General features: G+C 43.8%; 1 protein-coding gene across 2 annotated transcripts in view; it reads right to left on the bottom strand.

The window, feature by feature from the left end:
* Window positions 1–13883, bottom strand: part of znf292b (zinc finger protein 292b) — a 199323-nt gene that overhangs the window by 108423 nt on the left and 77017 nt on the right. For both annotated transcript variants that reach the window (XM_070890009.1, XM_070890010.1), the window contains one exon: window positions 7843–7921. In XM_070890009.1, coding sequence (XP_070746110.1) covers window positions 7843–7921 — 79 coding nt within the window. Of the gene's footprint in view, window positions 1–7842; window positions 7922–13883 lie in introns of those variants that run through there.

Here is a 13883-nt window from a genome sequence, read left to right as displayed (position 1 = left end):
TCATAAGTGTTCTATAGACATATAAATAGTAAACGGGTAATAAGGGGGTGGGGCCGATTATGGACCAAAATGGAGACCTATGCATGGAGGCAGAGGGTATGGCTGAGATACTAAATGAGTACTTTGCATCTGTCTTCGATGATGATGATGATGATGATGGTGATGATGTCATAGACAGTGAAGGAGGTGGTAGTGGAGATACTGGATGGGATAAGAATAGATAAAGACGAGGTACTAGAAAGACTGGCTGTACATAAAGTAGATAAGTCACCATGATCGGATGGGATGCATCCTAAGACGCTGAGGGAAGTGAAAGAATAAATCGCAGAGGTACTGACCATAATCTTCCAATCCTTCTTAGAAACGGGGGTGGTGCCAGAGGACTGGAGAATGGCAAAAGTTGTTCAAAAAAGGGTCTAAAGATAAACCCAACAACTATAGGCCAGTTAGTTTAACCTCTGTAGTAGGGAAGCTTTTAGAAACAATAATCAAGGACAAAATTAAGAGTCACTTGGACAAGTGTAAATTAATTAAGGAAAGCCAGCACGGATTTGTTAAAGGCAAATTGTGTTTAACCATCTTGATCGAGTTTTTTTTTTAAATGAGGAGGTTGATGAGGCAATGCAATTGACATGGTGTACATGGATTTCCAAAAAGCATTTGACAAAGTGCCAGCAAAGTTGAAGCCCATGGAATAAAAGGGACAGTGGCAGCATGGATACAAAATTGGCTCAGTGACAGGAAACAGAGTGGTAGTGAACGGTTGTTTTTTGGATTGGAGGAGGATATACAGTGGTGTTCCCCAGGTGTCAGTGCTAGGACCACTGCTTTTCTTGATGTATATTAATGACCTGGATGTGGGTGTACAGAGCACAATTTCAAAATGTGCAGATGACACAACTTGGAAGTATAGTGAATAGTGAAGAGGATAGAGATAGACTTCAAGAGGACAGATAGACTGGTGGAATGTGCGGACAAGTGGCAGAAAAGTGTGAAGTGATACATTTTGGTAGATAGAATGAGGAGAGGGCATATAAACTAAATGATGCAGCCCTTTTAGGGCTGCATGAACAGAGACCTAAGGGTGTATGCACAAATCGTTGAGGGTGGCAGGGCAGGTTGAGAAAGCAACTAAAAAAGCTTAGAGGATGCTGGGCTCCATGAATAGAGGTTTAAGCATACAAAAGCTGTGGAAATTGATGAAAATGTATAAAATACTGGGCACCACACTTTAGGAAGGATGTGAAGGCCTTGGAGGGGGGTACAGAAAAGATTTAAGTAATGATTCCAAAGATGAGGGACTTCAGTTACATGGATAGACGGGAGAAACTTGGGTTGTTCTCCTTGGAGCGGAGAATATTGAGGGGAGATTTGATTGACGTGTTCAAAATCATGAGGGGTCTGGACAGAGTAAAGAGAAACTGTTCCCATTGGCAGAAGAGTTAAGAACCAGAGGGCACAGATTTAAGGCGAGTGGCAAAAGAACCAAAAGGCAACGCAAGAAAAAAACCTTTTTTTTAAAAAAAAACAAAGCGAGGGTTTAGGATCTGGAATGTACTTCCCGAAAGGGTGGTGGAGGCAGATGCAATCATGGTTTTCAAAAGGGAGTTAGATAAATAGGGGAAGGGCAGGGGTGTGGGACTAGCTGAAATTTTCTTGGTGAGCCGACACGGGCTCGACAGGCCGAATGGCTCTCTTTCGTGCTGTAACCATTCTATGATTCTAAGGAAGCAAAGAGTATATACAAATTTGCAGATGACACTTAGTTAGGAGGCACTGTAAGTTGTGCATATGGGAGCAGGAAGTTAAAATAGGAGACTAAAAAGTGGGCGAAACTATGGCAGATGGAATTCAATATGGAGAACATAGAAACAGAGAAACCTACAGCACAGAAAGAGGCCATTTTGGCCCATCGTGTCCACGCCGGCTGACAAAGAGCCGCCCGGCCCTTGGTCAGCAGCCCTGAAGATTACAGATATACCTATGAACAATGGCGGAAAGGTAAAGAGCACCCAGCCCAGCCAGTCCACCCCACACAACTGCAACCGCAACATTCTACACTCCATCCCACCTGGAGCCATGTGATCTCCTGGGAGAGGCAAAGAAACAGATAAAAACCCAGGCCAATTGTGATGGCGAAGTGTGAGGTCATCCATTTTGGATCCAAAAAAAACCACATTGGAATAATGTCCAATGAGGAGGAAAGGGATTCAGGTGTTCATGTACATAAGTTAATAAAAGCTATTGCACGGGTACAAAAAAAAAAGTTTAAGTCTGGAATACAAAGGGGAGAAAGCGATGCTTCAGTTGTACCTAGGCTTGGTTCTCTGGAGCAGTGCGTTCAGTTTTAGGTACCTCACCGGATATACTGGCCTTGGGAGGGAGAACAGCGCAGACACCAGAAAAACAGACTTAAGGATTACAGTAGGACAACTTGGCTTGAATTCACTGGAGTTTGAGGGTGAAGGGTTATCTAATGGAGATCTTTAAAATGTTAAAGGGATTTGATAGGGTAGATAGAAAGTATTTCTTCTTGAGTGAATCCAGAATAAGGGGCACAATCTTAAAATTGGAACTAGGTCATTTAGGATTGAAATCATGAAGCACATTTTCACAAAGGGCCAGATTTTCGGCTTGAGAGATTTCGGGGCGGTAATGACAGCGGGGCAGTCCTGGAAAAAGTTTGCACCCTCATCTGCAAATTGCACCAAAATAGAAGGTTCCATAATGCGCAGTGTTACACATGAAAGTTTGTGCGTCCCAGTTGAAAATTGCGGCATCAAAAAAGTTCGCTATTTTGCGCATGCACAGACGCGTTTCAATTTTCCCGGGCGCAGTGGTTTCCTGCGCGCAGATGACCTGGCTCACTTCGGAGACTTCTGGAGAGATGGCACAGCAAGGCGGCAGCAGCGTGCCAGAAGATTCTTTGCAAAGGCCGAGAGGCCTTAGTGCAGGCCATTGAAAGGAGGTGGTCTGCACTCCATCTGGTTAGAGGAGGGAGGCCGTTGCCCAGCATTTTTAAAGAGAATCGGGTGGAAGATCACACAGGAAGTGTCAGCGGCAGACACGGTGACCAGAAATGGCACACAATGCAGCAAGTTCAACAACCTCACGAATGTCATCCTTCACATTGAGAGACACGCTGACTTTGGAACAATGTCTTTGATGGAACTGCCCCTTCTCAATGTGTTGCAAGCCATGGTGTGGGTTGTAGAATGCAGCAGAAAGCTGAAGGCTCACTTCTCCAACCATTTCCTCTGTATTCAGGATGCACATACTCTTGTACCCTAACCAGTCAAGCCTCCTCACCACTCCACTCCCACTCCTGATATGCGTTTCATAAACATCACCCTGAGCCACTATGTTACTTGCCCCTCACCCATTCCCAATCTTTGAAAAACCTCACTAAGCCACACAGATTGAAGAGAAGATATTTGCACATCTACACAGTGGCAGCTATTGAACGATGGAACTGAATCCTTCTTATTGCAGACCAAGCTCTCCCACAACAGACGGGAGCAACGACGTACCGGAGGCAGACAGCCCGAGCTGCTGGAGCTCACTGATGTGGAGCAGCGAGTCTCGGTCCTGCTGGGCATCCCAGTTCAGATAGTGGCCGGGGGCGATGCTGAGACCCCTTCGGGTAGTGAACACGCGACTGCTGTGACTTCATTGACCCCTAATATGAAGTGGCGTAGCTTCCTCTTTACATATACATGTCCAATGCCACCTTCCTGCTATCACCTTGCCCCCTCTCCTGCTGCTAACCACACGTCTATTGTTTTCTGCTTGCAGATGACCAGCTACAAGTGCACCAGCCTTCGAGAGCCATCTAAATCTAGCCATGGGGGAAGACGAAGAGGGAGGGGATGAAAGTGCGCTGCCTGAACCTCACAGGCCAGCAGTCGTCCTGTCTGCCGACACAACATCTGGGGACGAAGCCGGTTTCCTGGGTTTTGAGGACTCTGGCTCCTGGCCTACAGCAATGCTGAGCGGGAGGAAAAGCCTGGAGGCCAGCTCCCCAGAGGGTGAGTCTGCACAGTAGCCCTGCTGAACAGGCAGATGTGGACCTGGACTTGGTGGCAATGTCCAGGGAGAACACACAGATGCACCACGAGCTCATGGGTGCATTGGGTAGGATCCCGGAGAGCAGACACAAACTTGTCGAGTGTTGCGGAGGCTGCCGCATGCATCGTCCGTGCATCTCGGGACTCCAGCGAAGCCACCATCCTTGCCCAGAGGCAGGTGGCTGCCAGCAGCGACAGTGGCATGACACAGGCCACTGATCACGTCGCGGCAGCGATCGCATTGCAGGCACAAGCTATGCTGCAACCTTAGTGATGTGATGCAGTCACAGACTGGTGCCACCCTCTGTCTGCCCCACTGTAACGGGGAACAGACAGTGCCGAAGCAGGCCAGCAAGATGTGGTGACACATCATGCTCCGGATGCTGAGACACCGCCCCGCCCGAGTGTCCGTGGTTCCCAGGAAGTGGAAGGTGCTGTCCTTCCTCAGGATGACAGTACTCTGGCTCCCACCATACACCTTACGCAGTCCACACCCAAGCCATCAGAGATTGCTTCTGCTGATGTGGAGGAGCAACAGTCCGTAGCTGGGCCTTCCAGGCCCAGAGTAGTGTCATACGTCGTCTGCACTGTCTGCCCCCTAACACAGCAGCACTCGAACAGCCTTGCTGAAGGCACCGAGGCCTCTGAGGAGCAGCAGGTGTGGAAGGGGGATGAAGGGAAGGGGTGAGAATCTCAGGGCAAGTCCTATTAAGGGGTGGGAAAACCTTGTGCAGGTGCCTTGCTATGAGGATGCCTGCAAACAATTGTTTAAAAAAATGAACTTGTTCAGTTATTTGCAGCAGAATACTATTGTATAGTTTGGTTTTATTGGTTTATTGTATAGTTTGGTTTTGTGGGGGGTTGGGGGGGAATTTCTTGTTTTGATAAGTGTCACTTTGACCCTTTGCCATTGGTGTCGTGTATCATTCCAAAGTTCAGCGTTGAGGAGCCTTTACAGTGGCACATAGCGTGGCCAGTATTCGATGCATGCCTCAGCTTCCTTCAAGCAATGAGCTGACGGCATGTGGCTCTTGCTCCGGCAGCAGCTCCATGCTGCCTCACCCATGGATGGGGTGGCTGTGCAATCAGTACCTCGCCTGGTTCCTCTTAGTCATCATCGTCCTCCTCAGGTGGGCCTGCAATCTCCTGGACCTGCACAATGAATTCAGAGACCTGTTGAGGGGAGTATTGAAGGCTGCCTCCAGAGCGGTCCAGGCATCAGAAGCGCTGCTTGAGCACCCCAATTGTCTGTTCAATGATGTTGTGGGTGGCTGCAGGGCTCACATTGTAGCGCTGCTCGGCTTGTTTTGGGGGGGGGGGGGGGGGGCAGGGAATAAAGAGGGGTCATGAGCCAGGTGGCTAGGCTGTATCTTTTGTCCCCAACCAGCCAGCCATGCCTTTTCTTTTGTTGCTGAAACATTCGAGACACACTGCTCTCACACAGGATGAAATCATTATGTGCACTCCTTGGATAACAGGCATTAACTGTGAGGATGCGCTGCGTGTGGTCACACACCAGCTGGACGTTTAGGGAGCGGTATCTCTTTCGGTTTCTGAATAACTCTGCGTTGTGGAATAGTGCTTGCAAAGCCACGTGTGTGCAGCCAATGGCCTTGAACACTCGGGACGCCTGCAATTCTGCTAAACCCACATGCCCGCTTATTCTGGCTTTCCCTGCTCATTGGAAACATTATGAAGTCAATTCTGCGGGCGTACAGAGCCTTTGCAGCTGGCAAACTAGTACTGATTCCATTAAATTCTTACTGACCTTGCAAGGACACAGTCATGGCAGATAAAAGTGCTGTATGCAAGTCGGAGCTTCACGCACGTGATTTGCGCAACCGTTGGTCAATGTAACCTGCGATGTAGGATCCTCCTCCCTCCATTTAAAGACGCCAAGATCGCCTGCTTTTCCAGATGTTTCTTGGAGCGGGCGTTTAATGAGACCGTTGGGGCCATATTTTGCATCCGGGGTGCTAGCAGAGCGTTGCACGATGATAGACATCATGATCTCAGTGAAACTAGTGGGCGAGGCGGTAAGTTTCTGCGTCACCGCAATCATGAGCTGAATTTGACATCTGGGCAGTAAAAGCTGGACGCCCGCCTATACGCCTAGAAACACCATTTACCACCCTACGGGGTGCCAACAGAGGCACAACCGAGCCAAAAATCCAACCCAAAGGGTATGGCAAATCCAGGTAATTGGAGTTGAAATACAAATCAGTCATGATCTAATTGAATGGTGGAACAACCTCAAGGGGCTTAATGACCTACTACTGTCCCTATGTTCCAGTCAGCAAGTATACAGTAAAGAACTTTATACACAGAATCAAATCTTAAGAATTCAGTTTTACAGATAGCCTCTGGAATAATTACAATAGGAACACTCAGCCACTTGTACCTGTTCCGCCATTCAATTATATCATGGCTGATCTCAACTCCATCTACCTGCCTTGCATCCTCCAGAGGTGTGGTGCCCAGTACTGAATGCAGTACTCCAGATGGGGTCCCACTAGAGCTCTATACAGCTGGAACATACATTTCACTCTTGTATTCCAGATCTCGAGATAAAGACCAACATTCCATTAGCCTTTTGAATTAATTTTTTTGTACTTGTCGAGTGGCTTCTGTACGAGAATCCCATAATATCTCTGTTCAACCACAGTTCCTAGCTTCTTGCTATTTATAAAATACTATGAGCTGTCTTTCTTCGGTCCAAAGCATTTTCCCATATTGAAATTCATCATCTACAATTTTGCCCAATAATGAAGCAAACTAGGAGTTCATTTTACTTCACACCCAACATACAATCACCATTAGCCCATTAAGCTCAAAACAATGTGTTGCTTTTATATAGAGATATATCTCAGTACAAGGATCTAAGTATGAAATACTGATTTCTCCAAAAGGAAAATGGCCACATCACTGCTACCAGGATATCCCAAAGAGTTAAAATATTATTGCAAGCTTGTTGTGCATAGATGGTAGATCAATTCCTGTTAGAAGTTTTACATTTTGAAAACATTCCTGTTGTCCTCCGCACCCCCCCTCCACACCCCAAAAAACTACGTTTATAGCACTTTCATTGTATTTTTTAAACTGGTTTATCACAAACCTCAGGGAAGGGAACCGTCAAACTACCAGGATGCCCGTTACAAATTAAATGGTTGCATGGAATTATCACCTCAGCTCAAGGTCCAATTGTCGCCTGAAGCAAAGTGAAGAAGTTGGTCGAGAAATTCCCGAATGTCAGAGAGCAACGACTGTTAGTAGACCTGATAATTACTGTTCCTGAAGCAGTGGCTTCAAGTGTATTGAAGTCAAAAAAGGATGATGGATAAGGAAAGAATAAAAGACAAGTTGCGATATCGACGGTTAATGTGACAGGCACAATGTTAATCCAATAGTTTTGCTGCCATTCAAAGCTGTTGGTGAATAAGGAACTTTACACTGCAAGGTGACTTATTTAACATTATGGCAGATACTTTTGACTTCCTTGTGAGGAAATGAGATTTTGATTCAAGCCTTCAGAGCGAAAAGATTGAACATTGGGAAACCATCAAAATGTGCTTGGAAGTGGTTACTGCGCAAGACATTCCTCTTGAAATCAAAAACAATAAAAATTATAATATTTTCACACTTCATCATGCAATGAACTTACATTTTAGAGATAGGTGGGTGGACACTACACTGAATAGTATTTGCCAGGGATAGACATGTTGTACTATTAGATGGATAACACATACTTTGTTGCACTTCGTGTAGCTCAACTTACCTGCACACAGGCCTGAAACTGCTCCCAGATGGTGTCTGGGACTTCATCGGGCAAGCAAAGCAAAAGCTCCGTGCAGCTCCTAAAATGGATAAATGACAATATTAAAACTAAATGATTCAATACATTTCATACAACAGTATTTGCCTTGGCACTTTTCAAAAAGGCATTCAGGCCAAACTGAAACTTAGTAAGAGCTCTGATCAGATTTGTGCAGGTGATGTCAAAAATTACCTGGTTTAACTTAAAATATTGAATTCTGTGCATAGGAACAATCCAACTATAGATTTATTTTTAAGCAAAACACTCGGTTTAAACAGTCCAGTCAAATTCAATGTTACTCCAAATTATATCATTAAAGTTTATGCACTAAATTCACTTTGCTGTGATATTGAAGTTGTATAAGTATCATACCACTCAGGCCATTGATCGACTGAATAGAGAAATCCCAAAAGTGATCTTTAAAAAGAGACAAAAATAAATGAAATCGAAAGATTGTGATATCAAATCCTCTTAGTTTTACAGAAATAGCCCAAGGAGCTACTGCCTCAAACTACCCACACACAGAATGCAGCCCTCGGTTTTTCATACAAAAAACATTCGACACAATTCAACAAAAACAAATGGATTCATAAATTTAAGGCATCTTGACAGAATACAAATGTGATGTGTAGGAAACAGGCGCATTGCACTTTATGATAAGCATGTTGATTATCCTCTATTTAGAATTACATACAACTCTGTAAAAGATATTTTCAGTATGGTAGAAGTTAAATCTCCAATGCGATTCGTAGTATTTTACAGCTCAAGAAGCCATTCAACCCATCGCCCTTGTGCTGGCTGTGTGACAGAGCTATCCATTTGATCTCATTCCCTTGCCCTTTTACATTCTTCTTGGCCAAATATTTATCAACTTTCCTTTTCAAAACTATTATGGTTTCTGCTCTCTCTCCGCTGTTTCTGGTATGGGTAAACAATCTTCTGTATAAAAATTCTCCTAACCTCTTCCTTTGCTCTTTTGATGAAATGCAATTTATGTTCTCTAGTTACTGACACATTAACGAGTGAAATTATCAAAATGTACAATACACAGTTGTAGTTTCAGCTCATGAATTAAAATAAACAGTAGGCTGTTTCATATTAATCATAACCAAAAAGGGTACACAATCTAGTGCTGGGTCTCAAGCCACACCAAGTGGTCGCAAGAGCCAAGTGACCGGCTCTCAAATGTCTACGCACTTATCACCAACTCCAAATCACTGCATCAGATCACTTCAATTTTACTTTCAGCTCGAATGCTGTGTAACCCATGTACAGTTAAAAGATATCAGAGTACCATGATCGCACCAGTTACACATAGTCAGTTAAGCCCCACTTTACAGGCAGCTGCTCGTGACTGGAATGATTACAAGCAATCAGTTGCAGGGTCTGAAGTATTTCTCAAGTCACTGCTGCCACTTCATTGTGATCTGGTCTCAGGATGTGGCAACACTGGCAAGGCCCTATTCATTGCCTAGCCCTACCTGCCTGAAGGTGGTGATGGTGGACCTAGTTGAACTGCTGCAGTCCTCGCGGTGATGCTGCTCCCACAATGGTGTTGGGTAAGGAATTACAGGATATTGATCCAATGATATTTTGCTTTAGCAGGAAAATGTGCCACTGCTGTATTCTGTGTCTCGAGTGCTAGGTGTACCTGTGTACCCACTTGTGGAGACTCACATTTCAGCATAAAAAGACTTTCATATACAAAAATGTACCGGTGATGTGCTGTCAGATACAATACTGCTGCGTGTGTCCATATTTCTGGCAGCAACCACCATGTGTTTAATCCTTGCCAAAGGTGAACTAATCACATTAGTTTTCTAGAATGGACAGAATACAGACCACCGTCACACTAGGAATCTACAGAAATAATGCAGACTCCTGCTCAAACTCTAATTTATCAGATGGCAAATCTGAAGGATTCTATAACTAGATTATAAGATGGTTAAGATTTACAACACATTCATAAACTAGTTACCTCAATTAGCTATCTTGACTCTAGTTTACATGCAATATTTTAAAATCAAAATATGCTGACTTTTGCTGACACAATGCCAGCTGTGGCTCAGTGGGTAGCACTCACTGAGCCACAGGGACTGGAATACAAAAAAGAAAATCTAGGCTGGCACTCCAGTGCAGTGCTAAGGGAGGTGTCGTCTTTCGGAGGAGACGTTAAACTGAGGCCATCTGCTCTCAGGTGGACGTAAAAGATCCCATGGCACTATTTCGATGATGATCAGGGGAGTTATTCCTGGTGGTTTGGCCAATATTTATCCCTCAATCAACATAACAAAATCAGATTATCTGGTTATTACCACATTGCTGTTTGTGGGAGCTTGCTGTGCAGAAATTGGCTGCCGCGTTTCCCACATTACAACAGTGACTAACTACACTTCAAAAAGTACTTCATTGACTAAAGCGCTGAGATGTCCAGTGGTCGTGAAAGGAGCTATATAAATCCAAGTCTTTCTTTTATTTAAAGCTGCATTCCAACATACAAGACAAAAGCTTACTTTATTTGATCCAAGTTTAATTGGTGTATGCGCAACTACAACAGTTTGCTTTATACCCTTTAGAACGCTGGCAGATATTGCCAAATCCACACACTTGCCATTTCCCTGGTTGAGGGATTACTGAAGTTGGAGTGTGGCAAGGTTTTTGTGAATTATTCCATAGATCACCACATCAACTCTGGGCTGCTTTAATGGATATTTAAATATTACAAAGTAGGGATTAACACTATTTGAGATGCAGGATACCATTACCTCTGCATCAAACGTTCGAAGAGAGAACAGAATGCCAAGTTTATGGCAGCTGTCTAACTATGAGCATTTGTTCTGAAAGGTACTGGAAAGTTCAGATAGTATTTCTAATTAATCCTAGCAACCACCTTACCAAGGGAAGGGCAGTGAAACAGACAGTACAAGTGGCTTCAAAAGACAAATTGATGAGTTTCTGGAGATAAGGGTTGGTGGTTATGGCGAGAGGGCATTTAGACAAAATTGATTTGAGAGAGAGATGATGATGTTTGGGCCCAACGGCCTTTATGTTTTTACTGAAACATTGGTTATAAACATTTTTTAAGCTATGGACATTGACCCTCAAATTCCCCAGATAAAGAGTTGCTGGTGTTCATCTGTAGCAGTGTTGAATGAAGACAAGATTCCTAACTAGAGGGGGCAAATAATTCCAGTTCAGTACCTCCCTATTACTTAGTCACAATGACATTGGCAGAAGTGGTGACTGCCCTCTCATAAGAACATAATTAGGAACAGGAGTAGGCCATCTAGCCCCTCGAGCCTGCTCCGCCATTCAATAAGATCATGGCTGATCTGGTCGTGGACTCAGTTCCACTTACCCGCCCTCTCCCCGTAACCCTTAATTCCCTTATTGCTTAAAAATCTATCTATCTTTGACTTGAAAACATTCAATGAGTCATCCCAACAAAGGTGAGAATTCATCTTCAAAAATCATTACAAAAGCAATGAATATATTTGAAGTATTCTTTGGAACCACCGACCAGCTGGAAGGATCAGAAAAGAGAGTTCTTAATTCAATTACATTAATTAATTTTTTAAGCACTAAATACCCCCTCACTGATGCTGACTTTGTTTAATTCAAATTATTGGATAATTCAAATGTGTACTTTCAAAAACAACTGAATTCTGAGTAGTAAAAATTGAAAATGCTGGAGCTACTCAGCAGGTCAGACAGCATCTATGGAGAGAGAAACAGAGTTTACGTTTCAGGTCGGTGACCTTTCAACAGAACTGGAAAAACTTAGGGGGGTTGAATTTAAAAAAAAAATTAAAACCCAGTAAGGCCACCGTTGAAACCAAATAGTGCGACAGCTGCGTCAAGCGGGCGTTGCACACTGGATGGTGTCACGTGGGTGGCGTTAGATGGTGCAGCGTTACCTCTTGGTGCCTCTACCAAAGATCCAACTGAATTTCTCCGGAGGAAGGGATGCCGCTTGCGGTAGGCCTTTGCTTCCTGCTGGCGGTAATGGGTGGCGTAAATAAACAGACTTCAACCCCTGCGTTTTTCCAGTTCTGATGAAAGGTCACAGACCTGAAACATTCTCCCCATAGATGCTGCCTGACCTGCTGAGTATTTCCAGCATTTCCTGGTTTTATTTCAGATTTCCAGCACCTGCAATATTTTGTTATTGATTTAGCAGTAGACTGCTTAGATTAATTCAGAGAAATTATTTTGTATTTTATGCATCCAATAGTATAATACACTAGCCATTAACATGAAGTCAACAACATCAACTAGAATTCAGTATTCTATAAATGACGACTAATTTTGTGCCATTGATAATCAACAAATCTTAAATCAAATGAACTCGAGAGAGATCTGAAAATCAGATTTTTCAGCTCATTACCACATTTTTACAGGGTGTAAGCAAAATATTTTGTGCAAATTATGCAAGATAACAAAACTTATTTTAAAAAAAGTACTCCAGGGAATAGTGTAAACAATCTGTGTAAACAAAAGAGACACAACATTTCTCAGTGAAATTATATTTGACTTGCCTTTAATGTGAAGTGAGGCTTTTTCTAACACCTCTACCCCATGATCTGACCTGTGCCATTTTGGTCCTTTTGCTTTCGTTTGTGGAGACGTTCCTATTTTTAAATTGCTTTTTCAGTAATAAAGACATACTTTATTCAATTCAGTATGCTGGCGACAGGGTGGTATCCGAACTGAATTAAAAAAAAAATACAAGACTTCTCCAATATCCTGCTTTACCCAACAGGGATTTCACAAGCAATTGTAAAGTACACTATTGCTATCTTCATTTTGTTCATATTCTTCTGAATTGCTTTCCATTCCTTTGCATTCATGATCACACAAATGCCCGATTTGTGCACTGAATACAGCACCTTCCCCTGCTTTTGATCTCTGCAGCCACAAGCATCTATCTCCTTTTGCTTTTCCCCAACAGTTTGCATGGACCACCACAACAGTTGGTATAAACACTCCACAAGCAGCCAGAATACTCCTACATACATGCCATAATCAAGGAAAGGTCAGTAATATGGAGTGCCAAAATGGGTAAAAAGAATAGATGCAATAACCAAAATTATAGTTACTCTCCCCACATCATCATAGGCAGTCCCTCGAAGCGAGGATGCAGAGCAGCATTAGTGGAGGCCAAGAAACACCTCTCTAGTCCATTTTCTCAGTTAGAACAAGGCAGCTGTGAAAGGGAAATAGCAAATGGAAAAATTACTATTCCCAGATCCTGACTTATGCCACTTTCCTCTTCCTGCCCCAATTTGGAAATGACATGCCAATTCTTAAATTGTTTCTTCACTAACAAAGTTGTGCTGTCTTTAATTGGGCAGGACAGTTTGGTGTCAGTATAGCCGATCACCTTGTGTGATAGTCTATATGGACACCAATAAAGCCAAGCACTATTTAATGAGCCTCTCTTATGCCAGCTATATTGTTGTTATGGGCATCAACAGATTTTTCCTCCCCCCCCACCCACCACCGAATTTGTTTTTATTCTATTTCTCCTCCTCTGATACATGTCTCCATCGGAGATGGGGGGAATGGAAACCTGCTCCTGGACATTCATCGATGCTACTATGTAGGGAGCAAGCAAGTTAAGAGTGCTGCAGCATGACTAGCTATCTTGCCCCAGCTCCCTTCCTACCTGCAAGATGCTGGAGCAGCAGCTCAGTGCGGAAAATCGCAGGCACAAATCTCCAAATCATCATTTGCGTCGCAAAATATAGGCAATATTTGGGAACTGGGCAGGGGATTCCACATAAAATTATAGATCCTGACTACCTCCAGCTACTGCTTACTGTGATGTTAGTAAGTTTTATGGGTTGAAATTGTTCTCCACCCCGTTTGGGGCAGATAATTAAAATTATTTGTGGAATTACCATCCCAATCAATGGGGCAGGGAATAGAGTGAAAAATCCTTGGGCCGGTGTTTGGGGTGGAAGCAAGTCGGGAGCGGGGCAGAAGGCGGGCAGTGTCAT

The sequence above is a fragment of the Pristiophorus japonicus genome, chromosome 9, assembly GCF_044704955.1.
Source record: "Pristiophorus japonicus isolate sPriJap1 chromosome 9, sPriJap1.hap1, whole genome shotgun sequence".
NCBI classification, from domain to species: Eukaryota; Metazoa; Chordata; class Chondrichthyes; family Pristiophoridae; genus Pristiophorus; species Pristiophorus japonicus.
Note: the sequence above shows the minus strand (reverse complement) of the source record. Positions and strands in the feature narration are given on the sequence as shown.